Here is a 26,798-nt window from a genome sequence, read left to right on the forward strand (position 1 = left end):
TACAACAAACGGGAAAATTATTTTCATTTGCTTGCTTTTTGCAGAATTCCTTGTATTCAACCTATAATATAAAATACTGTACAGCCTATGATAAAAGTTATGCTTTAAATATATTTATCATCAAAAAGTAATTCTACTACTCCAGAATATATGTATTCTGTATTTATAATGCTGACCTTGATCTATTTAATGAGGGCAAAACCAGGACAAAACAGGGTTAAACCATTTACTTGATAGGATAAATCAAATCATTGCAGGAATTCAAGACCAGGACTGCATTTGCTTCCTGGCAGGAAATCTGCAACTGATACACTGACTGTATTTTTCTTATTTTGATGACAATGTGCGCTTCATTTTGGATTAAACCTCAGTCTTTTGTTAAAAAAAACAAAGAACCTAGATCCCAACTGTTTTTTTCCTTGACCTCTTCTTTCCAGAAATAAAACATTGTCACACCCTCTAATAAGAAATCCAGTGCTTGCTACAGACCAAGTTTGTGCATTGTGTGCTGAGAAATTTATGTTAAATGCATGGAAAACTCTAGATATGTGTTTATATTCATTTAGTATCTTATTTCTTTTCAGGAAATTTTTTCAACATCCTTGTGTTACATAAGGTTCCAGAAGTCATTGTGAAGGCTGTTAAAACATATCCTGAAAATGCAAAGTTACAAGCTGCAGCTCTCAGTTGTTTAGCTCTTTTGAGTAAGTAAATTCCTTCCTAAATACTTTAAAAATTGCTTCATTTGTCTGTCCACTTGTTAATTTTTTTCTACTGATGATTTCCTGTAGTCATTTCGAACTCCCATTTCTTTAACACGAAAGCTTCAGGCAGGATAGCTGTGACAGAGCTAGATTTCCTACACACTTGCAGTTTATTTACTATGACATGGCTGTGTTCATACCATACGTCTAACACCTTCAGTGTTCAGAGCTGGTAAGTTACATTGACAGATCTTAAAGCAACCTCTTTGCTCATAGGCAAATAGTGGATAATCCCTACTTAACATAAAATCTCTAGAGATAACAACATGAATTTGATGCTATGTTTGCCACATATGACAGTACTCATTATATTGTGGCAGTTGATAGCAACACCAAATCAATGCGTGTACTTGAGTTATGAAATCAATTAAAAGATTAAAACTTTTCCTTGAGTACACTCTAGGCATCATTTTGAAATAAGTTAGTTAACTAGTGGCAAAAGGCTAAGCATCTGATCCTCTTAGTCTGAGTAATTAAGCAACTGTTCTGTACAAAAGTCAGTAGAAATGCTGCTTCAGAGTGTCCGAAATAGCAAAGACCAGTAGAAACCAGTATACGCTCCAGTAAGCCGCTGATATTATGGTCAGTGTTGATACATTTTTTTTTTTCCTTAAATGCTGAAAAATCTCAGGGATTAAATGATCTCTTTTAAATTCTGTTACACTTTCTGGGACCAGATATTTCTCTCTTAGCAACTGCCATTTACATTTTGTTTTTTAATGACACTGCTTCAGAGCGTAGATGGCTCTGTGATGTGGTTAATGTGCAAGTGAATCACAGTTATATTTTATGTCTGTGCTATTCTGTATGTAGCTACACCCAAAAAAAAAGTATGTGCAAGTCTTTTCAGAGCCTGAGCATTGACTGATCTGTAACTACGTACTAATTTGCTACACTATAATGAAGTTTTTTAATCCCTTTATAACCTTAAAGACATTTTTCAAATCCATCATAGAATTTATGTCAAAAGACTTCTCCCTTCCCAGAAATGGCTAATCCTCCCACCGATTTCTGCACATAGACATTGTGACCACCTCCATGACTACAGGAAGCTCAAGACATGAGTGTTTGTTTTCACAATAAGAACTTACTGTAAATATTTTATATTTCAAGCTGAAACAATATTCTTAAACCGAGACTTAGAAGAAAGAAAAGAAGAGGAGGAGGAAGAGAAATGCTGGTTGCAAGCATCTTACAGAGCACTGGAACTGCACCGAAAAAACACAGATGTGCTGGTGAGAATTTTTGGATGATGAGGGTATGGAAAGACTGCATTAAATAAAACATTTAGCAACATCATTTCTCCCATATATTCTCAGGCAAACAAGGCCTCATGGACTGGATTAGATTTAGAATAAATCTTACCTTTCTTACCTTTCTTGCTTTTCTTGCCTTTCTTGTCTTTGTTCACCTCAATTGGTTTTAGTTACTCCTTTGGATCAAATGTAGGTAGTTAAGATGAGTCATGTTACCTGAAATTCTGGCCATTGAGAGAATGTTTTTTGCATAGCTCCTCTGTATACTGTAGCAAAACCCAGGCCCATCAACAGAAGAATTAATCTTGGCCTAAAATAGATATCAAAATGCAAATCAAATAGTGAGAACGGGGCACATGTTTGTAACTCAGACCTATCCCAGCTATGAAGAATGTGGCAGTCCACAACTTGTTGTATTTCTACATAAAGCACCTTCTACCTTTGTCGTGAACTAAAAAGCAGTCGAACTATTTAAATTTTTTCATATATTTTTGATATTCTAAAGGCATATTTTCTTAATCCTTTTGTCTCCTCTTGGTTTATGTTTAGGAGGCTGCATGCTGGGCTTTGAAAAATCTGTTTCTGTATCAACGCAACCTTCATGAGAAGATTGGAGATGGAGATAATCAGTGAGTGTTCATATCTTGAACTGTATTTTTGGAAATGAAAAAAATGAAAGCCTACTATTAGGCCGCTTGGGGTCTCATGTTTCAATTATTTTTCTTTTTCTTTCTTGTTGTCTAATATATGACGAAATGCATGGTGTTCAACAACACTTGGGAAAGTTTCTTTCTTGAAAAGTATACTAGTCTTGACTCCATCAAAATTGCTAGTGTTTTAATAAAGGGTCAGAACACAGCCTAATAGAGCTAATTTTTACAGTTCATAAGGAATTACATCCTCAGTTGCAGCAAGGATAGGGAGGATTAAAGAATGTAAGAGTAAGGAAACTGGAAAAGATTATGATATCTAGTACTTAAGTGGTATGGAAAAGCAGTGGTCATTTTCCCACAAATCAGATGAAAGGGCATAGTAGAGGAGGTGCTGCCTCATCAGGTAGAATCTAGGCATGTGTGAGACACAGATTTTCATTTTACTTAAACTATTTCTCAGAGTTGCTTAAAATTTTAATCATTAAATCATTAAAATTCTAGTAAGCCTGTTTTGTGCCCCTTTCTGGACCTCAAGTCACTTGGAAAGCATGGTTCCAAGTGAATTCAGTGAGATTCAGAGTAGGCTAATTTGCAAAGGACTTTCTGTCTTGCTTTGGAAAAATACTAGAAGCCAAATACAATAATCTGAAAATTTAATTATGTCACTTAATACCTTTTTAGGAAACTGAACTACAGTTAAGAAGTAACTGCTTTAATATGGTCAATGTGCAGTGATTTGTTTCTCTCTGTGAAAGGTTCCCAATACACAGAGCGGTGATGCTCTCCATGCTGATGCACTCCTCTTCAAAAGAAGTGTTTCAGGCAGCTGCTAGTACCTTGGCAATTTTGTCACAACAAAATGGTAAGGGAATTTAATTGTCTTTACTTTCTAATTCAGCAGAAAGTTATTATTGTTGTAATATTAAAGAATATTTAGTGGGCTGTTGTATGAATACCGTGTTCCCTGTGATTAGAATATTCTGCAGTTGTGTTTAGTAGGAATTTCATTCCTTGCTTTGAAAAAGCTATTGTTGGATAGTGTCAAAGAGAGTATGTGGAAGTAAAGAGTTGCCAGTTTGCGTGTTGTAATTGCTACTGTTTGGAGCAGGAGACATGAAAAGACTATGTTCTCTTTGTATGCTTATTTAAATATTTATCACACGTTTGAATTTCGTCAAGAGCAGCATTTGTTGAAAATCACGTGAGTAAGGATTACAGCCTGACAAATACCATTTTCTTGCTTAACACAGGGGATTTAAGCAGTCCTGTTGACTTCAGTGAATCAAATTGTGTAGAAAGTTAAGGATGTGCATAGCAGTTTTCAAGATTGCTTTAGTCCTGATTGCGTCCCTAATATGGTTTCCTAACTTTTTTCAATTTGCAGACCCCCTCAAAATTTTTCAGTGGAGATGTGGACCCCTGGGTAGAGTATTTAACCCTCCTGACAGTTGGCCTGCTTTTATTAGATACCTTTCCCAGATCCCTTTGAAATGATTATGGACCTCAAGTGGTTTGTAGACTGCACATTGAAAACCACTGGCTAGATAGGAAGATAAAGACTAGCAGTTAATTCCCATTCTCTAGGTGAGAAAGCATTGTTTTAGCACTAGGTTACTGAGCCATCCAAGTACACAAAACCTGACGATGAAAAGATAAATGTTTATCTATATCGAGAAATAGATCTCATAAATGTATGCATACTGTTATAATATATTATGCCAGGTACTTTCATAACATGTTACTGAGAAGTAGGCCTCTGATTCCCTTTGAAAATCTAAAGCAAATTTTTATTTTTTCTTTTATTTTTTTCTTTTTTTCCCACTAAATGAATGTACTTAACACCAGAAATGATAGACATAAAGAAGCTTAGTAAAACTCTGGTACAATGCAATTTTTCTTGAATTAACCATTTGAAATGGATGTACTGAACTGGGAATGAAAAGAATTGGTGGTAGTTACCATGATAATGTAGAATATGGTGTTCTGAACTATATTGGTTACAGTTATAGCTACAACATGTGCTTGGGTATTTGAATTTTGAAAAAATGTATTAACAAAGTAAATCGAGTGAATGAATATAGTTTCATTTTTGAAGCCTTATTTTGGAAGTTAGAAAGTTTTCTGAAGGTTTTAAATTGTAGCTTTCCTACATGACCACAGAATGCAATTAAGAGGAAAAATTGTTTAAGAGTAAACATTTCCAAAAATAAAAGCAAATCTGTACATTCTCCTTCCCTTGAGTTAACTTTATGTAAGTAAAATTAGCAGATGTATTTAAACTTATTAGGCATTCAGGAATTATAATGCTTTTGAATAAGCTATGCACACAGAAGTCAGCTTCAGCTCAAATTGTTTCCCATTCTAATTTATACTTCTATAATGTATGTGTTTGGTGAGGAAAAAAATCAAAAAAAGTCACGGAAAAAAGTTAGCAGTTGTATTTTTGAGAACTGTGCATAAAGAGAGAGAGATTTACTTACAGGATGCTTGCTATTTTGTGTTGTAGTAAATATTAGGAAGACACTTTTGGCGAAAGGAATACATATGAATGTTTTGGATATAATGAGGAAACATCCACATTGTCCTGAAGTGGCTGAAAGTGCCTGCAGAATTCTGAATCATGTTTTCGAAGGAAGGTAATATACTTAGAAATACGCGGCCACTTCCAAAGTGAAGGTTTGTGAGATTCAGTGCTGTAATTCATTACGTTTAAATTATTGACTGTTTCACTGATATTAAAATTGACCACAGGCTGACAGCCCAGTTCAAGACATTGAATTTTGTAAGCCCTGTGTCAAACGCCCAGGTGGATACTTGTAGGGAGCTGCACGTTCTTCCCTTCATGATTCTATCGTTAGGTGGCATCCCCTCCTGTTTGCTGTACTGAATTCCACTGAAAGCTAAGAAATTTCCCACAATATTAATTCTGATTACTAAAATAACATTGTGTTAATATTACTTCTGTGTTGGCTTTTGCAAATGCTCTAGAACATGACTCTAAAGCAAACTTGTGACTTGTAAATACTGGTGTACAGAGTGGGAACGTTATTCCAAGTGTCTTGCCAAGTTTTTCCAGCCTTCCCTGAAACCTTTATATATGCTAAGTGGTCTGTGAAAAAATGACAGACTCAAGATATAGTCACAGAATTTCTTATGAATAATTTCATTTTATAAAGAAGACAATCTCAAAACTTTCATAAACGTGTTCACAGGAGTAAAAAGTATTATAAAATGGAAGAAGAAGAGAAACCTAAAAGTGAATTAATAGTACTTGGCTACTGCCAGTTCTAGGGGTCCTAATGACATTGAGATTATATTTTTTTCTTCAAGACTAGAACCTAACATGATTGATATTTTTCTCTTTATTCTACAAGTGTCTGACAATTCATCAGTACTTTATGACAGTTGTGGAGCACCAAGTTAAGGAAAATGTGTCTTTTCACTTATCTGGACTGGAATCAAAGTGGAATATATGAATCCACCACTCACCCTGAATGAAATACTTTATTCTCTGTGCATCGCTGTTCTGGACTGGATTGAAAATTACTTCTCAGTAGTCTAGAATGGAATTAGTTACATGGACTGAATTCTTGGAATCGCATGAAAATAATACATCTGAGCCAGCAATGTGCCCTTGTTGCCAAGAGGACCAATGGGATCCTGGCCTGCATAGGGAAGAGAGTGACCAGTAGGTCGAGGGAGGTCATTCTTCCCCTCTACTCTGCACTGGTGAGGCCACAACTGGAATACTGCATCCAGTTCTGGGCTCTCCAGTTCAAGAGAGATAGGGAACTACTGGAAAGAGTCCAACGTAGGGCAACAAAGACGATTAAGGGATTGGAGCATCTCCCTTATGAGGAAAGGCTGAGAGAGCTGGGACTCTTTAGCCTGGAGAAGGCTGAGGGGAGACCTTATTAATGCTTATAAGTATCTAAAGGGCGGTTTGAGGGAGGATGGAGCCGAACTCTTTTCAGTGGTTCCCAGTGACAGGACAAGGGGCAACGGGCACAAGCTGGAACATAGGAAGTTCCACTCAAATATGAGGAAGAACTTCTTTACGGTGAGGGTGACAGAGCACTGGAACAGGCTGCCCAGGGAGGTTGTGGAGTTCCCTTCTCTGGAGATTTTCAACACCTGCCTTGATGCAGTCCTGAGTAATGTGCTCTAGGCAATCCTGCTTCAGCAGGGGTGTTGGACTAGATGATCTCTAGAAGGTCCCTTCCAACTCCAGCAATTCCGTGATTTGCTATGACAAAGAAAAGTACCATAGTTTAATTTATATTTTGTAGCTCAAGCCAGATTTACAGTGTTCTAAAGGGTTATCACACAGTGTTAACTAAGGAAACTAAAACATGTCAAATTTAGAAAGGCATTCTTTTTGTTTTATAAACAATATTTTCAGTTTCCCTCATCTGGATATAATGACAGTAGCTGCATCAGAAGTTGTAAAAGCCATGAGGAAACATGAAAAATCACTCTCTGTACAACTGGAAGCCCTTCGAGTCCTTTTACAGTTTATGATGCCTGGTAAGTCATTCAAAAACATAATCACTGTGATGTCATACACCAAATCAGAGAATAGAATTAGGTAGCTGGATTTTAGTCTTTCTTATCTAATGAGACAGCATTTAATGAGACTTCAAAAAATCTGCTGGAATTCTGTATGTAGCAAGAGCAGCTGTAACTCTTTAAGAACATACAAGATGGAGGAAAACTTTTGAAGTATTGAAAATAACAGACCAAAATTATCACTGCTGATTTCCCCTTGATTTTATCAGTGAAGAGTTAGCTCCGTTACTTCTCAGGAATTCAGGGAATGAGTGTGAAGCTATCGCTGTGATTGTGTGTTTTCATCAGACACCCTTTTAAGGAAAAGCAAATAGTGATAACAACTTCGTCATTGTTGTACCCCAAAATGCATTTGTTTTAATAGTATCTTTTGGAAGGAACGTAAAAATTGGACTTGTAACACCAAAAAATAAGGATAATGATTTAAAGATATGAAATATACTCTTAGATACTGTTTTTTGAAGAAAAGGAGAAGCCAAACTGACTAACTTAGAAATTCCCTTAAAAAAAACCTCTTTAAAGGCAATCTACAGTGGGGAAAAATATGTTTTTTGCTAGTTCTATACCTTTAATAGAATTTGGGGATTTTTTTAACTCTTTTAACCCAGTTTACTGTTGTATATCCTGTTTTTTCCCTCTGATTTTAAGTGTGAGAGTGCAGACATGGGGTACTGAATTTTTTCAGAACCTTTTGCAAGTATCTCTCAGCAGTTTTAACTGAACATTTACAAAACCAGTAACTCTGAAACTAGTAACTTGACTAATATGCAGACTGATTGCATGTTTTCAGTTTTCTTCTATTCTTTGAATTATAATCCTAATACTTCTCCTTTTTTTCAATAAACAGCTGGATTAAGACTTGATATATGTATTCTAACATGTTTGCCAGTGTACTGGAAGTGAGGCCCTTCTAAAGTGTAATCAAACAAAGAGTGTGCCAGCTGGATGTTGGAACTTGTAGGTTAATTAGGAAATAAAAAGTAATTCATGGGGAAAATAGTAATTGGAACAAATATGAATGCTTGAAGTGACTTTTAAAGGATTTCTGGGTACTTTCTGTAGTGCCACTTGACTGCAAGTTACAAGAAAGGTAAATCTGAAAGACCTTTCGCTGTTCTTTTATTTGTACTCACCTTCCACTTACGTCATCTGTGGGTAAAATTTGGCCTATGATGTGCTGCCAAGTGAGAAAGGGCAACTAGTTTATAGCTTCTCTACAGTGTCTCCTTTCCAGAAGGAAGAGGCATTCTGAAGTTCATATCAGGAACGCCACAAAACCCCATAGCTCAAAAGAGTAAAATATTGCAATGTACCTTAAGCAAAATTCTTTGGCATGATTTTGCATTTTCACAGTAAGCAGTGAGCAAACATATGGTGAAATCATTTCAAACACAATGTACTCACCCTACAATGTAAATCTGGAGAGATTCCAGTCTCTGTAACTACAGCATTCTGAAAATGTCATAAGATCTGAATTAGGCCCTCTGAATCAGTTGTTAAAACATGTGTGTTATATTGGATTAATAATATTGGGTTAATGCTGGGGGAAATGTTATATCTGTTCTTCTGAGGAAGGCTGTTTTCCATTGTTGCAGATACAAAGGATGACCAGAATGGTTCTTCCAGAGATGTGGGAGATGCTGCTTTTGCACTTACAGTAAAAGTCATTAAAAGCCAGTGTCTGTTGGAGGGAACTCATTCGTTGGTGCTTAATGCTTTGAACAGGGTATAGTTAAAGCTTTATTCTAATGAATTTTGTGACTATTTTACACTTGCAATGGTGAATCATTTGTAAGTTTCAGTTCCACATTGATTTTCCTATTGATTTGATAGAATTAATCTTAACTCATGTGTTTCATTTATCATGTGGAGTTTCTTCTTACTTTCTGTTCTGGAGTGTATTCAATGGTCCTTTACAGAGTGACTCTAAAGGATATTTGTAAAAGCAAGGCTAATTTTTTTGCAAGCATACAGTTCATCTGTGATTTTTTAATGGACTAGTTCATACATGAAAAGTATCCTTATACTTAACATCTCAATTACATATAGAACTGAGTGTTTCTTTAGTAGAACTTCACATACTTTAAGAACGACGGTTGCCTGTTCTTAAAGAACAGCTTTAAGAACGAGCAACTCTTCTGTTGCTATTGTAAGCAGAATAAATTGGTCTGATTTTATATTCATTTCTCATTAGTTTATTGGAAATCCTAGCATTCAGAAGTGTGGATTAAAACTACTTGCTTCTGTAGCTGAGTGCACTGGTGCACTAGAAATTTTAACCCAGCAAGGAGCTACTGACACCGTGCTTCACACCCTGCAGATGTTTCCAGACAAACAAGGTAGGGAAGGTATTTTGTTAACTGAATGTGAATGATGTAGTAGGAGGGGCTGATTAACCACAGAAGCTGTAACCTGTCTATTACACTCATTAGTACTGGACAGGATGTAGGATACATGGCAAGGAAAGGCTGCAGTACTGCATAGTCCTCAGGTTCATCCACATATTAGTTACGCCTGGCCCTGTAATAGCATATGCAAATAACTTTTTGGAATATTAGTAATATAACACAGCTTAGGTCATGGGTTTGTTCCACTCAGACTGTCTGAATAATTAACATTAATCTTTCTTTTTTTCTTGTAGACATACAGTGTTTGGGTTTGAGTCTTCTGCGCTCTTTGATTACAAGAAAGAGTTTGTGTATTGCAACTATGCACGTCCTGGCATCAGTTCTGGTTTCTACTCTGCGGAGATTTAAAGAGGCCACTGAAATCCAGATGCATGTAGGTGTTATTTCTGCATACAAAGATGAAAGTGAAAGGCAAAACTTTAGAAACTAATTATCTTAATGTAATTATATTTGAAGTATTATTCATTATTTTAATTACTTCATTTTGATTTTATTGCAATTACTAGATTAGTATAAGCCTTTAAAATTAAACCAATGTGTTTGCCATAGAGATGGCTTGCTTGGAGACATATATTCAATCTAGAATATGTAAGCATAGCTTAGGTGTTTATCTAAGACTTCTTAGATCTGCAAACTAGAACAAATTTCTCAATCATGGTCCATCATTCAATCTATAATGATTTAATGAAGTAACTGTCATTATAGTACTGATTGCCCTTTTTTGAAAAATAGTAGAAAATAACTTATTTCCCAGCCCTGTCATCAGCCATAAGCTTAGTGTAGGAATGCTCTATTTAAGAAAGATATTACTGGAATGCTGTGTCAGACTTTGGATCTACTTCTGAACATGGAAGGAGAGTTCTTATTCTGTCTGCAAACACACGCTCAGTCCTCCTTGTGTGAAAGTTCTGCTTCCTCTGCTTCAGAAGCTTTTCCTGTTTGTTGCCAGTTTCATTTTTCTAGCAGAATGGAGCTTGCCTGTGAGATCAACTTCCCGTGAGAGTTTCTGTACTTCTGTTTCAGATCCATATGGAAATATCACAAGTAGAACCTCCTTTCTTTACTGCTGTTTTTCCCACAACCCTTCCAAGTTTAGCTTAGTGTGGAGAGAAATCAAAATAACGTGATGGAATAAGAAAGTTCATTAAAGTAATATAGTCTCAATTAGGTTTGGACAAAGAGTCTGTAATTTACCCAGTTCACCCTTCTAAGTGTACTTTAGCTGCAGAATCATGGGCTAATTTTGTATTTCTTTTTAGATACACCTGTTAAGTTTTTCATTTAGCCTATCTATTTTTTAAAAATTCAAGGATTATAGAGCACTGGGACAGGGGATGCATCTTCATCCTGTATCCTTAGGAGGAGATTGTTTCCTCTGTACATTTTCAGAAAATCACGAGTGAATTTGCCACTGCCAGGCAGGATGTTTTCAGATATTTTGGTGCATAATTTGGCTTTTCAAAGTGTCAGTTAGTATCTGTTAAAGTGTATCAGCTAACTAAGCATGAAACTACAGCTATATAAACACAGAGACACCAGGTGTTTCTGCTTTCTCTCCTGATCTTCTCCAATTTGTGAATTATTGCATATTTAAAAGCAGGACCAAAAAAAATAAAGCACGTATCTTTTGGTTGAAATATGATTTTGTTGCATGACCTGTTTTAAAATGACACTTTTTAACACTGTATTTATTTATTTCAATTTTCTCATTGTATTCTAGGGCTTCCATGCAATTTTGTCAATTCTTGGTTTGTCACCTTGTTTTGCGAAGCTGCTGATACATGAATCATTTGACACAGTCATTTTCTACCAGATGTCTATGTGTTTCACTGACCAGCGGGATCGACAGGTATCTTCTCTCTTTTGACAGCTCCAAAGCTGAAAAATGTTGGTGCTTTTTTTGTCCTAACTTTGATTGTTTGTCTTCCCATTCAGTTTCAAAGCCTGTGTTGTAGATGTTTTGCTAAATTAGCTGAAAATGATGATTTAAAAAATACGATGCTGGAAAAAGCGTGTATTGAGTACAATAGTATTATGGCTGAATGTTTACTTCTACTGGGAGCTGATGTTAATAAGAAGACAAAGATGAACTCTTTGATCTATCAGGTAATATATAGAAATATACATAGTTTTATTACTTTAAAATTTGTGCCTTTGGGTTCCTTTTTCTTTTCATGTAAACATATTTGGCAGATCACAGCAGCAATACCCAGTGCAATCTACCTGTGACCTGAGTGGTGTTACTCACAGTTACTTCAGGCTCAGTCTGATGGTCATTGAAACACCCTTCACAATATTGAAGCTCACAGGGTCACCTAGAACATGCCTGCGCTGACAGTTCAATTGTGATGCAAACTGACTGTAAAGCCCATGCTTTCTGATTGTTTACCCTGTTCATGTGCAAACCTGGGTTCAATCAAGTACTGACTTAGCCTTGGCTTTGGAATAAAGCTTTTGAGGAAGAAGACTTAAGCTCAAGTGTGGCAAACTCCCAGTCATTTTTTCTGAACTAGATGGCATCAAGCCCATTAGAGCCCCGTCCATGAACTGATATTCCAAATTCAGCTCTTACCAAGCTCTCTGAGGCCAAAGCACAGATGGATCAGCAGGCAGTGCTGTGAATAGATAGGTTTCAGTGTGCTTAGTCCCACTCTGTTCTAGACCCACAAAGAAGACTTTTCCCAATATGCCTGCCCTGGAATGGTGGATTTTTTACTCTGTGTTGTACTTAAAGGTGAATATAGTCATCATTTTTTGTGCTGATTTAACTGTTGCGTTTAGACTTACGACTTTTTATCAACACGGCTAAAGTAATATAACAACTTGGAATGCCTGCAGTGACGCTGTCTGCAAAGAGCTCTATCTAGACAGTGGCCACATCCAGAGCATCAACTATTTGAAATACGTTGGTGTCTTAAATAAGGCCATAGGCAAACATCCCATCTGGATTCAGCCATGCCAATGGAGAGGGTGTTCCCACCTGCATATAAGTACTCCTTGCTAAATGTGACTACCTTTAAAATTCCTTTGTAGAAAGAGTGTGTATGGGCACTTCTTAATTTTCCTTCAAAGTCAAGGTTTTAAACGGTCTGAGATAACCCCAGCAGTACTGCCTGAAGTGAATTAGGAAGTGTTCATTTCTGCTGGCAGAGCTGGCTGGGTGATAAAGCACAGCTGAGTTTGGAACGAACCATCCATCCATGGAGTCTGAGGTAGGCAAATCAGTGTTAACGAATCACAGTGGGAATATTGGCGTAACTGGAAGTATTTCTAAAAAATATTTGTAATATTCACAATCAATACTGTTCTGTGTAGCAATGCAGGCAGAGATTGGAAGGAGCAAAGCTGACTGAAGCCCGTGAACCTGAGCTCCCTGTCATTAGGCAAGGCTTGATGGGTTTCACCATTGTTGCCTGTTCATCTGATATCCAGATGGCATGGCAAAATAACCCCTAAGCGTCATTTTTCCACTGAACACATAAATAAATGGAGTTGCCATAGACCAAATGCAATAACCAAACTACATAAATTACCATTCATTTGTGCCTGGAAATTGTGTGCATTCGTGGCACAAATTACAATTACAGAACAGGCATTGGTCATATTTTGGGCAAAGAGTTCAGGGAAAGGGAGCTGGTACTTAGATGCCTTAGGCAGGCATATGCTCTGAGGGGTAGGGAATTGTGTATTGAAAAAGAGACATGATCCTAAAAATATAATGAATCTGAATTTGAAACAAGTCTCTTAATGCAGTCTGAGCTGTTGTTTGAGTGCTTTGCATAAAATTTTTTAATTACTTTTCTCTGTTAGGTTTGTGAGAAAGGAAATAATCCTAAATTGGTGGAATTGCTCTTAGCCAATGGTGCTCGAGAGCAGGATGTTCGGAGTGCATTAACCATCAGTATAAAGAGAGGAGACAGTCAAATCATCAGCCTGCTCTTGAAGAAGCTTAGCCTTGATGTTGCAAACAGCAGTATATGTCTTGGAGGATTTGGTATTGGGAGACTAGAGCCTTCCTGGCTCATTCCTTTGTTCCCGGATAAACTTACTCCATTAAGAAAGCAAAGTGAGTATATATATAATTTGCGATACAAAATGTGTTACTATCTCTTGATGGTACTATGTAAGTGTTTTAGATGAAGACCTTCAGTTGAGGATCTCTTCATAGCATTCAGCTGGTTGTAGAAAGACTACAAATGTAGTTGTAGAAAAGTTGTAGAAAGACCTTGAAAATAAATCAAGTTCTGTTATTTTTTAAAAGCTATTTGGATTTCTTGGAGAACATGCTATCTTTTCAGTTTCTTATACATACAGATGCAGGTTCTGCACTGGCAAGAATGGTGCTTAAATTCCAGATGAAGAATATTTCAGAGGATAGATCAAAAGCCTCCTCTGACCTAAACTTCTCTGAAGATGGAGTGGATAAAAACTATGATTGGAATTTCGTTTCTGACCCATTAGTGGACAGTGTTTTTCCTTTGAGTGATGATGTTGATAGTGAAGGTAATTGTTTTTCTTTTCTTTTTATAATCCCAATCTAGTGTAATAGGGCTGGACTATAGTTATAAATCAGCTGTTTATTTGTATTTGAGGTAGAACACTTCCCATGAAAAAAATATGTCAGCATCTAAGTTACAGTTGAATTCTGAGCCTCATCCTTAAATACATTTCCTTACTTATTTGTTCTCCCGTGTTATGGTTTTGTATTAGGAAGTGAAGGTTCACTTTTTACAAAAAAGAAGTCCAATTCCATTGCGGTTGCTGAAATATATTGTAGGGAAATGGCATTTCAAAGAGGTTCTCCTACTTTGCCACGACATTCCTACTCTGTGGTAAGTCAGGTCCTTATTCATTCCAGGCTTCTTATAAGTCCATCTGTGTTGCCTACAGCAAAATCATTAATAATCAAGTGTTAGGAAAGGTCATGTAACCATATGGGCTCTTGTCTCACTGTTGCTATTTAATATTTCCTTCTATTGCTGTGCAATTACTGCGCTCCAGATCACTGTACAGATGAGAGTTTATTTCAGCAAAGATTTATTATCAATAAAAAGTATACGTTCTTGTGAATTGCTCAAATTCCCGGTTGGATGTTCAAATGCAGATACAGAAACTGTTGGCCTATCCACAAAGACTACTAGCCCTTAGTGAGGCTGATCTTCAGAGTGCTACTGTGATCAGTGAAGAGAGACCAATTCCATAAGACGACATAAGAGGACAAATTGGTGGAATTCAAGTCAGGTTCCTTTGAAAGGAGCTTGTCACTTTCCATTGACTGTAAAGGGAAACTGGAGAGACTGGCTTCCCTAGAGAAAGTTATTTTTTGTCATATCCTGCTCCATCCTGTCACCCCACCCTAGTGAAAGACATTTTAGGTTGCCAAAAAATGCACTGATTCCATTGCACTTTAAATCTACTGTTCTTTCATATTGCATGGATCAGTAAGTTTTATAAAGATGTGATCTCTTGTTATTTTTAGTTGAAATGTACAATTTCTTTGTGTTCCCCCTGGAAGTTCTAATAAAAAGAAACCACGATAAAAAGAAATTTACTGAATTCAGATCATTTCAGATATCTGGATATGTCCATAACTGGTGTTTTTGTGCTCTTCTGGGATTTTCCAGGGACCTGGCTCAGATTATGAACCAATAATGAAACAAAGAAGAAAAATCTTCCCTTCAGATGAATCCCTCAGTAAGTAAACTATACAATTTAACATAGATAACAGCTGCTTCATCCTTAATGCTTTCCCAACCATAGCATGCAAAGATCTTAGATTATATATGTGTTTACCAAGAGGGGGATACATTTTGGAAGTACTACCGCGGAATAGAAATAATACATATATAGGGAATTACTTTTTTTCCTGGGCTTCACAAATAATTTATGTAGATTTAAACAGGCAATGAAATTTTCTGAGTGCCCTATTAGCTTTCAAAAGCTATTTCTGTTGTGCAGTGCATAAACATCCATCTCTTCCCTACTGTCTTATAATTTTCTGTCTCTTAATAGAAGTCTTCGTGGATTTGGATCTTAATCAATATCCAAACATTTACTGTATTCTGCATCTTTAGATCCCAAGTTGATTGATCTTAATTTTAATTACATGATAAATGAAATCATGCTATTTTTCCCATTTTTTTTTTTTTAATAGAAGGCATCTCAAAATTTTCACCACATATAAGACCATCAGACAGTCTTTCTTCATTGATCTCAGAGAAAGAATATATTAAATCACTAGATCTTTCATCAAATGAGCTGGAGAATGTTGATGCCATCAGCCAGAATAGCTGCTTAACTAGTCATCTGGAACATCTTGAGAAACTGGAGCTCCACCAAAATGCTCTTACAAACATTCCAGAACAACTGTGTGAAGTAATTCTGCATAATTTTATGTTATACAAGTTGAGATTAGTTACAATGAATTTTTTGTCTCTAACAATGTACCCATAACAATACTTCTCATGAATATAGGTGTATATATTTTGCATGCTTCATACATTCATTCAGTTTTCATTCAGTGGATTTGTGTTCAGCTAGGAATAAAAGTAATTTTTATGGAACTGTTTTAAGTCATTTACTGCAGAGAACTGCTTTAGGACATGTTATATTGAGTAACATAATAATGTAAATGGAAGTGAGAACTCCAAGCAATTCATATCTGCTAAATTTTATGAAAATAAGCTAATTAATTTTGAAGAATGCTTTATATTTTATTCTGTAATAGAAATATTAGTTACTTCGGTATTTTCCGCTATTTTTCCTAGCAAGAGAAATATAAGGAAATTAATAAATTGTATAAAATATAACTCAAGTTTAAACCTATAAATTCATATTTTCATTTAACTTTTTAAAAACAAATTATCTTTTTCTTTCAGCACTTGAAATGCTTGACTTACTTGGATTTGCACAGTAACCGATTTACTTCTTTCCCAACTTATTTACTGAAAATGAGTTGTATTGCAAATCTTGATATCTCTCGAAATGACATTGGACCTTCCTTTGCTTTGGATCCTTTCCTCAGATGTCCAACTCTAAAGCAACTTAATCTTTCATACAATCAGCTGGTGTGCACTCCTGAATTTCTTACAGATGTTGCTGAAAATCTGGAACAGCTGTTGCTAGAAGGGTGAGTTGCATTAATAAATGGACTGCAGCATAACAAACATAACAGAAAATAATATTTGTCATCCAGAATGATGACTGTTATGGCATGGAAAGGATTGTTTATTCAGCAGTGAAACACTGACATTATCTTCCAAATGTGTAAATTGCTACAATTGTCAGTGTTGTATTACAAATTACATGAGAATATCTGTGGTTCTTGATAAAATCTAATAGCATTGCAGTTTCAGTAACATACTGAAAATGTTGTAGTTCAGCAATTTTTTGCTGTCATTCTGTTCGTCTGCAGGACTGTCTGCGTTGTCTTAACGTATTCAGCTAGGTTTTCTGTGTGCAGAATAGTTTCCACTCTGTTTCATATTCACCAAAGGTTTTTTGGAAGTATGAGTTGTAGAATCGCGTTTATTGGTATGGATATGTTTTAAATGACAGAAGCTGAGAACATTTGTAATTTTTTTGTTTACTGGCACTTTTTATCTTATTTGTTAGTGAGTGAGATAATTCATACTTATACAGAATACTTGAGAATGCCATTATTGATAACTCTGTAAACTGCAGATAATGTCTCTTTCATCTCCCATAATTTATTTTAAATAAGATGGTGATATTTTTAATGCAGAAGTTCACACAGAATAAAGATAACAACATATGTAACTAAAACAAGCAGTATTAAATATGTGAAGCAAAATTACAGAAGCAATATTTTAAATTCAAAATCCTGTTGCATTTCTTCATTAGCTTTATTTTCAACTTTATTAGCAATATTACCCTTGCAAAACAGTGCTGCATGGTTCTTTTATCTGTATTTTCAGGACCTTTGTATCTTTCTCTTTCTGGTGTTTTTCTTCCCAGAATAGATTGTTTGTAATATTATATACTCATCCTGAATTGTATCCTCTGTGTGGAATTCCATTCTTTTTTTTTTGGTAGTCGTTCTGTGATGATAATCCTGCAAACACATATCTTTACTAAACAGAACTACTCAAAATGCAACAGTCCTCTCTGTGTGGAATTGAGCTGCAGTATGTAATCAGGAAATTGCACCTTGTAGTACATTCTGACATTTGGTCTCCAAATTAATTAAAACAATCTTAATATCAGTCATGTTAATCCATGTTGCCACATGTACCAGTATTTTTTGCTGACTGGTCAGTCTTTATACAGATAAAAGTCTTATTTTTTGTTTACCAGTGTAAGGATAGCATTGTCAGAACAAAACTCTCTACTTTCACCTTTTAGCCAATAGTTTCTAAATAAAACATTGATTTTTTTTTTCTTATTATTATCATAGAAACAAAATTTCATGCTTATGTTCACCTATATGCTTGAAAGAACTGAAAATTTTAAACATTAGTAAAAACAATATTTCATCCCTTGCTGAGAATGTCTTCATGGGCTGTACAAAACTGGAGCAGTTCAACGCCAGGATGAATGCTCTTGGTAAGTATCTGTGAAAATAGAATCCACCTTCTAGTAACCATTCCAAGTCACAAAATTCCTCAGCCACCAGCATTTGGAGTCTTGGGAGATGAGAAAAGGAAAACCCCACATACATTTGTCCTTGTTTATACAGGTCCTTAAGCATCAGCTTTTGATCGCTGTTGGAAGCAGTATACTTCCACTGGGGCTTGATGGACATTTGATCTGACTTGGCATAATTCAGCTTGTTTTTACATTTGTAGTGGATGCTATAAAAATGGTTGAGTGTACTCAGTCGTATGTACTATTGGGGAAGGTTCAAGGCAGAGGAAATCACTCAAAGTTAGCTTGCAAATCTAGTACTAATATTGTACTGAAATACATATCATACAAGCATCCTGGCCTGTATCAGGAAGAGCGTGGCCAGCAGGACTAGGGAAGTGATTGTCTCCCTCTTCTCGGCACTGGTGGGGCCCCACCTCGAGTACTGTGTTCAGTTTTGGGCTCCTCACTACAAGAAAGGCTTTGAGGTGCTGGAGTGGGTCCAGAGAAGGGCAACGAAGCTGGTGAGGGGTCTGCAGAGCAAGTCTTATGAGAAGCGGCTGAGGGAGCTGGGGTTGTTCAGCCTGGAGAAAAGGAGGCTGAGGGGAGACTTTATCACTCTCTATGACTGCCTGAAAGGAGATTGTAGTGAGGTGGGTGTCAGTCTCTTCTCCCAAGAAACAAGTTGTAAGGTGAGAGGAAATGGCTTCAAGATGTGCCAGGGGAGGTTGAGATTGGATATTACGGAAAATTTCTTCACTGAAAGGGTTGTCAAGCATTGGAACAGAATGCCCAGGGAAGTGGTTGAGTCACCATCCCTGGAGATATTTAAGAGATATGTAGATGTAGCACATAGGGATGTGGTTTAGTGGCGGACTTGGCAGTGTTAGGTTTATGGTTGGACTTGATGATCTGAAAGGTCTTTTCCAACCTAAATGATTCTATGTTTCCAAGTATTACCTCCCCATATCCAGCATTGTCTTCTGAATAAATAGAGTGTTTGATTCACTTGCCTGAACGCAGGTGTCATTTGAGATGCCCTGAAGTATCCCACTTGGCTCACAGCTGCTGGTTCAGAAAAAGCAGGTCTTCCATAGCTCCTGCGTTTTGTCTCCAAGCCCTGTACGGATGGCTCAGGTACCTCAGGGCAGATCACCTTCACTAGAACATGGTGTTTAAGCAGTTGAATTGAGTTCAGAGTGTTTTTCAGTGCCTAAGCATATTTTATGCAAAGGTGTCAAAATTAATTTACCTATGAAAAATAAAAACTACATAAATGAGGTTTTAATGATACTGCAGGAGTTGATAAGTTATTGTCAGAATTTATTTCTCTCTCCAAGATATAAAATCTTCCATTTTGAAATTATTTTCATAGTGTTTTAGAAGGTAGCTCTTATACCTGCATTAAACACAGCTGAACCACTAGAGTCATTTTTATATGCAAAAGACACATCACTCACTGGGTGAATTCTGGGAATGTTTTGTATACTGGCAATATATCAGCATGTAGTAGGATTATTTCATTGTTTAATGCCAATATGAGATGAAGTCAAAGTAAAAATAAGTAAAAATAAGTAAAAAAAAAGTTAAAAAAAAAGTAAAAATAAGCTGCCTTTGGTGGCTTATACAAAGACCTGCGTATAGAAGATGATAGACTGACCTTTTGGTCTGTCTTTTATTTTAGAAAACTCTAGTCTTAAAAATAATTTAAACAGTTCTGAAAAGTAATAGGATTAACCTCTTTTTCTGTTCTAGAAATAATACCTGACTTGTCCTCCAGCATAACAAGCTTAAAATTATCCCAAAATCGTTTTATTAATGTTCCAGAAGCAATTCTTCTTCTACCACAGTAAGTTATTATTTTATTTATTGAAGTTAATGCCAAGTTCTTGATGAAGAAAATCTGATGGCAAGGCCTTTGTGAAGCAGAAAATTCTGCATGTTTTACTGATTTTCAGGAAATCTTCTCTAGCAGTTTAAATCCAAAATTTAGTAGCTTTTAAATGAAGACAAATCAGTCACATTTTCTTCATTATTTTGAAAGATTCTGTTCCTCAGATTCAGATCATTGTTATTGAAAATATATTGCTTGGCTGTCAAAATATATTGCTGAAGCTGACAATTCTTGCTGAGAAGACCAGAATTATTTTATTATTTTCTTGAAACCATCACTAAAAAGATACTGGCAATTCTTCCTTTTCAAGCAGTTCTGCAGACTTTTGCACAAGGCTACTGAGATCAGTTTTTCACTTCCCAAATATCACAAGATATCTATTCTCAAAGAATGACACTTCCTCTAGATGAAACTGTGATAAAGATGCATGTGACATTTATTTTGCTATACCTTCAAAGCATTAATCATGTGAAAATCAGACTTCTGCTTTTTTTTTATAGAAGTTACTGACCTTAATGGTCACTAGAATCAAATTGTGGAAGGAATGCTCGGAAGCGATGATCAGATCAGTTACCTGATAGATGCGGGTAGATATGAGTGCTGATGGCACCATGGGGAGAGCAGATCCACAGATTTGTGAACTTACATTAATCAAATTTGCATAGAGCAAATTTTTACATTATTACACTGTTTTCAGCGTGCTAAGGTTTATATTTACAGCAGCAAATTTAATGGATTTGTTGAAAAAGGTGCAGCTTTCAGGTTCTACGTCTTCTAGCCCACACAAATCAATAAGGAGTTGCATGGATTTTTTTGCATGCTTCATGTTCCATAGTAACATAAACAGCATATTTGTCCAACAGATAACTCACAGAAATTAGATGTTCTTGTTTTATGTAGTTCTTAAATACCTATGTAGTTAAGCATATAATTTATGCACATTCATTTACAAACATATATTCATAGAAACATTCTGAGAGAGTGAGGTATCCGTACCATCTGATGTTAGTCGCCTAAATTAGGAACAAGAAAGAGCAGTTCAGATCGCCTAGTGAGGCTCCAGAGTTTATAAGTGAAATCTGGGGTTCTAGAAAGTTGATAATAGCAGGAAGTTCCCCATTGCTTTTTATATCAATTTGAAATTTATAAAAAAGCCCACATGAAATTACATATTAGTATTAGGTTAGATTGCAATTAAACCTTTTAAATATATTTATTCTAGTAAGTTAGACATTGCACGTAACAGTGTACTCCATGGTCCTGCACTCCCCAGTGACTGGAATCCTGAGCTAAACTCTATTCTCTGTTTCCTGGATATAAGTGTATATTAACTATACACTGTTTACAGTTGAATTGGTGAGTATTTGCAGTGCAGGAGTGTGAGCCTTATTTATTTTTGTCTTCTACTAATCTGAACAGAGCCATGCATGTTTGCAAATCATAGAAAGAAGAAGGAAGTAGACCGTTATCACGATATGTACATTTTAAGTCACTCTTTAATTTACTATCTGAAACATTTACACACAGTATAGTGTGGATGTTTATTTTCATTACCAGACAATTTTATTCACAGACAAATACATTGAAACAGTATTATACTTAATGAATCGTGTATTTTCTTACAAATTTTTCAGAGGTAATGAAGACCTACTTATATATCTTAATTACTTTTGCTCGTAGTAGTAATTCTCTTTCTTCTTTCTACATTCCTGTCAGAAAACTGTTCTGATATCTAATCCATTTGTTTATTTATTAAAAATTAATGAAGATCTAGTGAATCTCAGTTTTGGGTTTTTTTTTCATTTGCTAACTTCTCTCTTTTTTATTTTTATGGTTTTAGTTTGCGATCAGTAGATTTAAGCCAAAACAAGATCATAAACCTGCCTGGACCAATGCACTGGAAATCGTTAAACTTAAGGGAGCTGTTATTTAATCATAATCAAATAGACATCTTGGACTTGAGTGAAAAGGCATGTGCATGGTCTAGGCTAGAAAAACTACACCTGTCCCACAACAAGTTAAAGGAGGTAAAGTGTAACATTCTACCTAAAAATTAAATCAGTTTTCAGTTGAATGCAATTTTTCACTTTCCATTTGATTTTCATATCACCTCTCATATCATTGTAAGTTCTCTTAGTAAAATGGTGTGTAAGTGCAAATAGTACTTCCTGTGAATGGACATCACCATACTCTATTAAGCTTTTCTGTCTGGGATGTTCTGTCATATAATCAGGTTGTGTAATTAATTCATTATGAGGTCCTTTGTCTATTAGTGTTGGATATTAGGCTTGTTTATTACAAAAAGTTAAAGTACAGTGGTAAAAATAATATCTAATTTTGTTGAATACTTAATGTATTCGTGCTTACACTTTTTTTTCTTTTTTTTTTTTTCCCGTTTAATTGCCCATTAAATGTCCTTTTATTTAGATTCCTCCTCAGATTGGCTTCCTAGAGAACTTGACTTCTCTGGATGTAAGTCACAATCCCGATTTGAGATTCTTTCCAGATGAAATGGGAAGATTGTCCAAAATCTGGGATCTTCCTTTGGAAGGACTCCATCTTAATTTAGACTTCAAACATGTAGGATGCAAAGCCAGAGACATTATCAGGTTTGTTGCCCTATTGTTCTTGAATATTCTTGTTTTGCTTTCTTGGGATATGCAGTAAACATTAAGAAAATAACATATTCTTTTGAAAAGATGTGCTGGTTTGTCCTATGAAATCCAGCACGCTACTCTATGGGAGGTATCATATCATATATCATATCATGTCACGTCAACACACACAGATAAAGTAGATTATAGTGATTTAGACTACAATAGTATTGCTCCTTGAATTTGGTGCTTCTATAAGCAGTGCAATAAATGGTGCTTACCAATTATTTCTAACATGTTTCTTGTGTTCCCAAGTGCATTGCACAGAGCACATTTTTGAGTAATTGCAAAGCAACAGAAAAAGAAAAAATCTGAATTAAGCCTTAACTTTCAAATCAGAAATTAGAGTAGGCTGTTAAAATCCCAGTAATATCAAATAGATAATGAAAATTTGAGAATGTGGTATGGGTTTAGATTTTTCCTTGGTCTTGAGTTCTGTTGGTATTTTTCTTTTTTATACATTTCTTTGAGTTCTGCAAACTTTTTTTATGCCAGATTTCTTCAACAACGACTGAAGAAGGCTGTACCTTATAACAGAATGAAGCTCATGATTGTTGGAAACACTGGCAGTGGGAAAACTACCCTGCTACAACAACTAATGAAATGCAAACGGACAGAATTGAGCTCTCCAAAAGCTACAGTAGGCATTGATGTGAAAGACTGGATCATTCAAGGGAAAGGCAAAATGAAGAAAGAGCTTATATTAAATGTGTGGGATTTTGGAGGTATTTATTTCAAGAACTTATTGTCCTTTACTATTGTCTTTTCTAATGCAATGCATTACTTATTCTTTGAGTCAGCCTGTGAGATTTCTAACTGTGGACAGTAGAATCATGCAAACTTACACCAAAAGTCAAGTGACCACTTATAAATTAGTGAATTCTGTAAATTGGCAGCTAATCCCTCAAATTTGATATAAAGCCTCAGGAATTTCTCATCACCAAACGTGGTCTGACCACTCATTTCAACCATAGGACTCTAGAACTGTCATTTCAGAAAAGTAAGAAACTGCTTGTAAACACCAGAAGAATGATCTTCCACTCAACTCTGTTTCTCCCTTGTGTAGCCTGGGTCTGTCAAGGCTCTACAGCATCACTGTTTTGTAAGGTCACAGAAGACAAACCACTTAAGAGGAGTCTTTGAACTTTGGGCTTTTGGAAAACTTTTGAAGTTTGGGGGACTCCAGAAGCACTTCTAAAATTCAAGGGCACTTTAGCCTATAGAAAAGTTATTTTTAAACATTGTTCCATGATAATTTAAATACAGCCTGTGTCGCAATGGATAGGCACAGAAGAGCAGGATTCAAGCTGAATGTCCAGCTTCAATTGTGATTTTAAGTGCTTAATCATGTGAACGTTGGAGTCTTATTTTGAAGTTGCTGAAAGGATAGGAGAAAGGAAAGGAAGAAGGAAGGAAGGAGTGAGGGAGAAATTCAGTATTGGAGTTTTAAAAGAATCATGGCTTTTCAAGGTGTCTTTGCAGCAAAAATGTTTATCCACTTGTTAAATCTTACACTTCCTGATTTAACATAAATTACATAGTTCAACACTGCACTTCAGTGAATGAGCTACCACAGAGTACCTGCTTAAAATTCCTAGTTATTACAGATTTCCTGTCAATTTAGATAATTTTCTGTAAGCATTCATTTCATTTGTGGATTAGTGATCTGAGAATAAGTGTTCTGCTGCCTTTCTGTGATCTGAAGATGTTCAATGAGGGAAGTACTAAACAGTGAAAATTTTTTAACATTAGGACAAGAAGAGTTCTACAGTACCCATCCTCATTTTATGACCCAAAGAGCTTTATATCTTGCTGTTTATGATCTCAGCAAAGGACAAGCAGAGGTGGATGCTATGAAGCCGTGGCTGTTTAACATCAAGGTAAGCCATAGATAGATACAGAATGGAATTCCACTTTTCAGGGAGCTGATGGTGAACAGCAAATTAACTACAAATCTTTTTAGAGAGGGGAAGATAAAAGCAGCTCTTCAGCAAATACAAATAGTAAGATGAAACAAGAGCTGAAATACATCATATATTGGATATGAAAATATTTGTAGACATACAAAGACACGATCAGCACCATTTTGTACTTAAAATGGTACAGTGTGATGTGCAAAAGAACATTTTGTATGTTCTGGCAATATTTTGAATTGACTGATAAAAATAAGAAAGGTGAAGTATTAAAGGGATGACAAGTTAAACCTGCTTTTTCTTTTACGTCATTGTAAATTCTGGGGTAATTAGAATTTGACTATTTTAAAACTGACTAGATGCCAGTCTGAAATCATGCTGCTAAGTGTATGCTTAGCATCCTATTGTTAATAGGGATGATTCTAGGTCTATGGTAGGGAAATTAATGTGAGAATCTCCCTATATATTTTTCTTTTGCTCTAAGTGTTTTATTTTCATTTAATGGAATCACACCTTGGTGAGCATTACTTTTCTTTTCCTTTTGCTTGATGGCTAGCCATGGCTGGGCGATGCAATTGCATAAAGATTTTATGTACTGATTCTGTTTGTTAAACTTGTCTTTTTTACTCTCTTTACCTTGAGCAGTGACACAGGACAGAGGTTTGCAGTCAGTTTAGTGTTGATGAAGACCATTTCTGATGTGTTCACCTTTGCTATACAGTATTTGCAGGCGTTTCATTGCTGCACTGTTCCAGTGACAACTAGCAGAGTACCCTTTTGCTCTTCCATTTTGTTAGGCATTTCTAATGAAAAATGAAGTTATCCCTCTATTTTAGTGACAATGTTACTAATCTGCAAAGTGTGAAATCCAGATCTACACTGCTTCCTTTTAGAAAAAGCTGATTTTTTAATATTTCTATTTTAACATTGACTGCTCTCTGTATGTTAAAAAATATGTTCCTTATTTATAGGCTGATGTATTTTTACTGCCTTATCCAGTGAAGGCTATTATATGGGATTGCTGTTTAAACTCCTCCTGAATAAAGACATGAAACAGTATTTCAGATTTCCAACCTGTTTAAAAGAATTATATTTAAAGAGGGAGAAAGAGTTGCTTTTTTCATTGTATTGATTGTTTTGACTAAACTCTCACTTTTATAAAGGTGGATGTGAACAATAACATCAACATTCATTATTGAGTTAATTGACTGTATGGATCTTACTAACAGGCTCGAGCTTCAACATCCCCCGTCATTCTTGTTGGCACTCATTTAGATGTTTCTGATGAAATGCAACGTAAGGTCTGCATGACTAAAATTACTAGAGAGCTGTTGAATAAGCGAGGCTTCCCAGCAATCCAAGATTATCACTTTGTGAATGCTACGGAAGAATCTGATTCCATTATCAGGCTTCGGAAAATCATAATAAAGGAGAGTCTTCATTTCAAGGTAAGCTACGTACTATTCGTAATGTTAGACATTGTAGTTTTAGTTAAGTAAGTACATTTTTAAACATTAATTAAACACATAATTAAATACATTTTTAGTGTGATAGCAAACTCATCTTGCCTTCCATAAAATCTTACACACAGTGAAATGAGGAAGGAAAATCGCCAGGTTTGTTTTCATTTCATTTTCTACCAAAAAAAATCAACTTAGTAAAAATCTCAGCTAAGTTTTGTTTTCAAACACTAGGGCCATGAAGAGAATAATTAAAAATAGACCATCTTTTTCTTACAAAGAAATCTGATCAAAAACTTTTTTGTTGGATGGCAACATGTAATTGCAATAATAAGCACTGGAAGATCTCAGGGGACCGGGAAATAAGATTTTGTGATTTCTGAAAGCCAATTCTCCATTTACTGATTACATTTTAGATAGTGTGAAAGTATTCCTAGAAAAAGGAAAGTGAATTAAAGCAGGAAAAGAAGACGCCTTGGACTGAGTGATCCTCCTAAATTGGAGAATCTCACTCGTAGTTCTGTTGTCTCCAAAGTCATCCCTATCACTCATTCCCTGCTGTCTCTGTAGCCACAGCATGAAGCTCTGTCTGAGTGTGAATGACAAGCATGAAGACAATATCCCAGACATGGAGCTTACAG

The 26,798-nt window shown here is 35.8% G+C and overlaps 1 protein-coding gene across 1 annotated transcript in view; it reads left to right on the forward strand.

Annotated features, from left to right (window-relative positions):
* Positions 1–26,798, forward strand: part of LRRK2 (leucine rich repeat kinase 2) — a 67,044-nt gene that overhangs the window by 16,763 nt on the left and 23,483 nt on the right. The window contains exons 8-31 of the mRNA XM_074168077.1: positions 585–704; positions 1,878–1,999; positions 2,570–2,649; positions 3,429–3,535; positions 5,180–5,309; positions 7,076–7,200; positions 8,838–8,968; positions 9,437–9,581; positions 9,884–10,023; positions 11,371–11,499; positions 11,586–11,756; positions 13,461–13,716; positions 13,965–14,153; positions 14,361–14,482; positions 15,275–15,344; positions 15,805–16,025; positions 16,529–16,779; positions 18,067–18,215; positions 19,992–20,085; positions 21,971–22,157; positions 22,558–22,739; positions 23,280–23,509; positions 24,537–24,664; positions 25,927–26,145. Coding sequence (XP_074024178.1) covers positions 585–704; positions 1,878–1,999; positions 2,570–2,649; positions 3,429–3,535; positions 5,180–5,309; positions 7,076–7,200; positions 8,838–8,968; positions 9,437–9,581; positions 9,884–10,023; positions 11,371–11,499; positions 11,586–11,756; positions 13,461–13,716; positions 13,965–14,153; positions 14,361–14,482; positions 15,275–15,344; positions 15,805–16,025; positions 16,529–16,779; positions 18,067–18,215; positions 19,992–20,085; positions 21,971–22,157; positions 22,558–22,739; positions 23,280–23,509; positions 24,537–24,664; positions 25,927–26,145 — 3,698 coding nt within the window. The remainder of the gene's footprint in view (positions 1–584; positions 705–1,877; positions 2,000–2,569; positions 2,650–3,428; positions 3,536–5,179; positions 5,310–7,075; positions 7,201–8,837; positions 8,969–9,436; positions 9,582–9,883; positions 10,024–11,370; positions 11,500–11,585; positions 11,757–13,460; positions 13,717–13,964; positions 14,154–14,360; positions 14,483–15,274; positions 15,345–15,804; positions 16,026–16,528; positions 16,780–18,066; positions 18,216–19,991; positions 20,086–21,970; positions 22,158–22,557; positions 22,740–23,279; positions 23,510–24,536; positions 24,665–25,926; positions 26,146–26,798) is intronic.

Source organism: Numenius arquata, chromosome 2, assembly GCF_964106895.1.
Source record: "Numenius arquata chromosome 2, bNumArq3.hap1.1, whole genome shotgun sequence".
Classification (NCBI taxonomy): Eukaryota; Metazoa; Chordata; class Aves; order Charadriiformes; family Scolopacidae; genus Numenius; species Numenius arquata.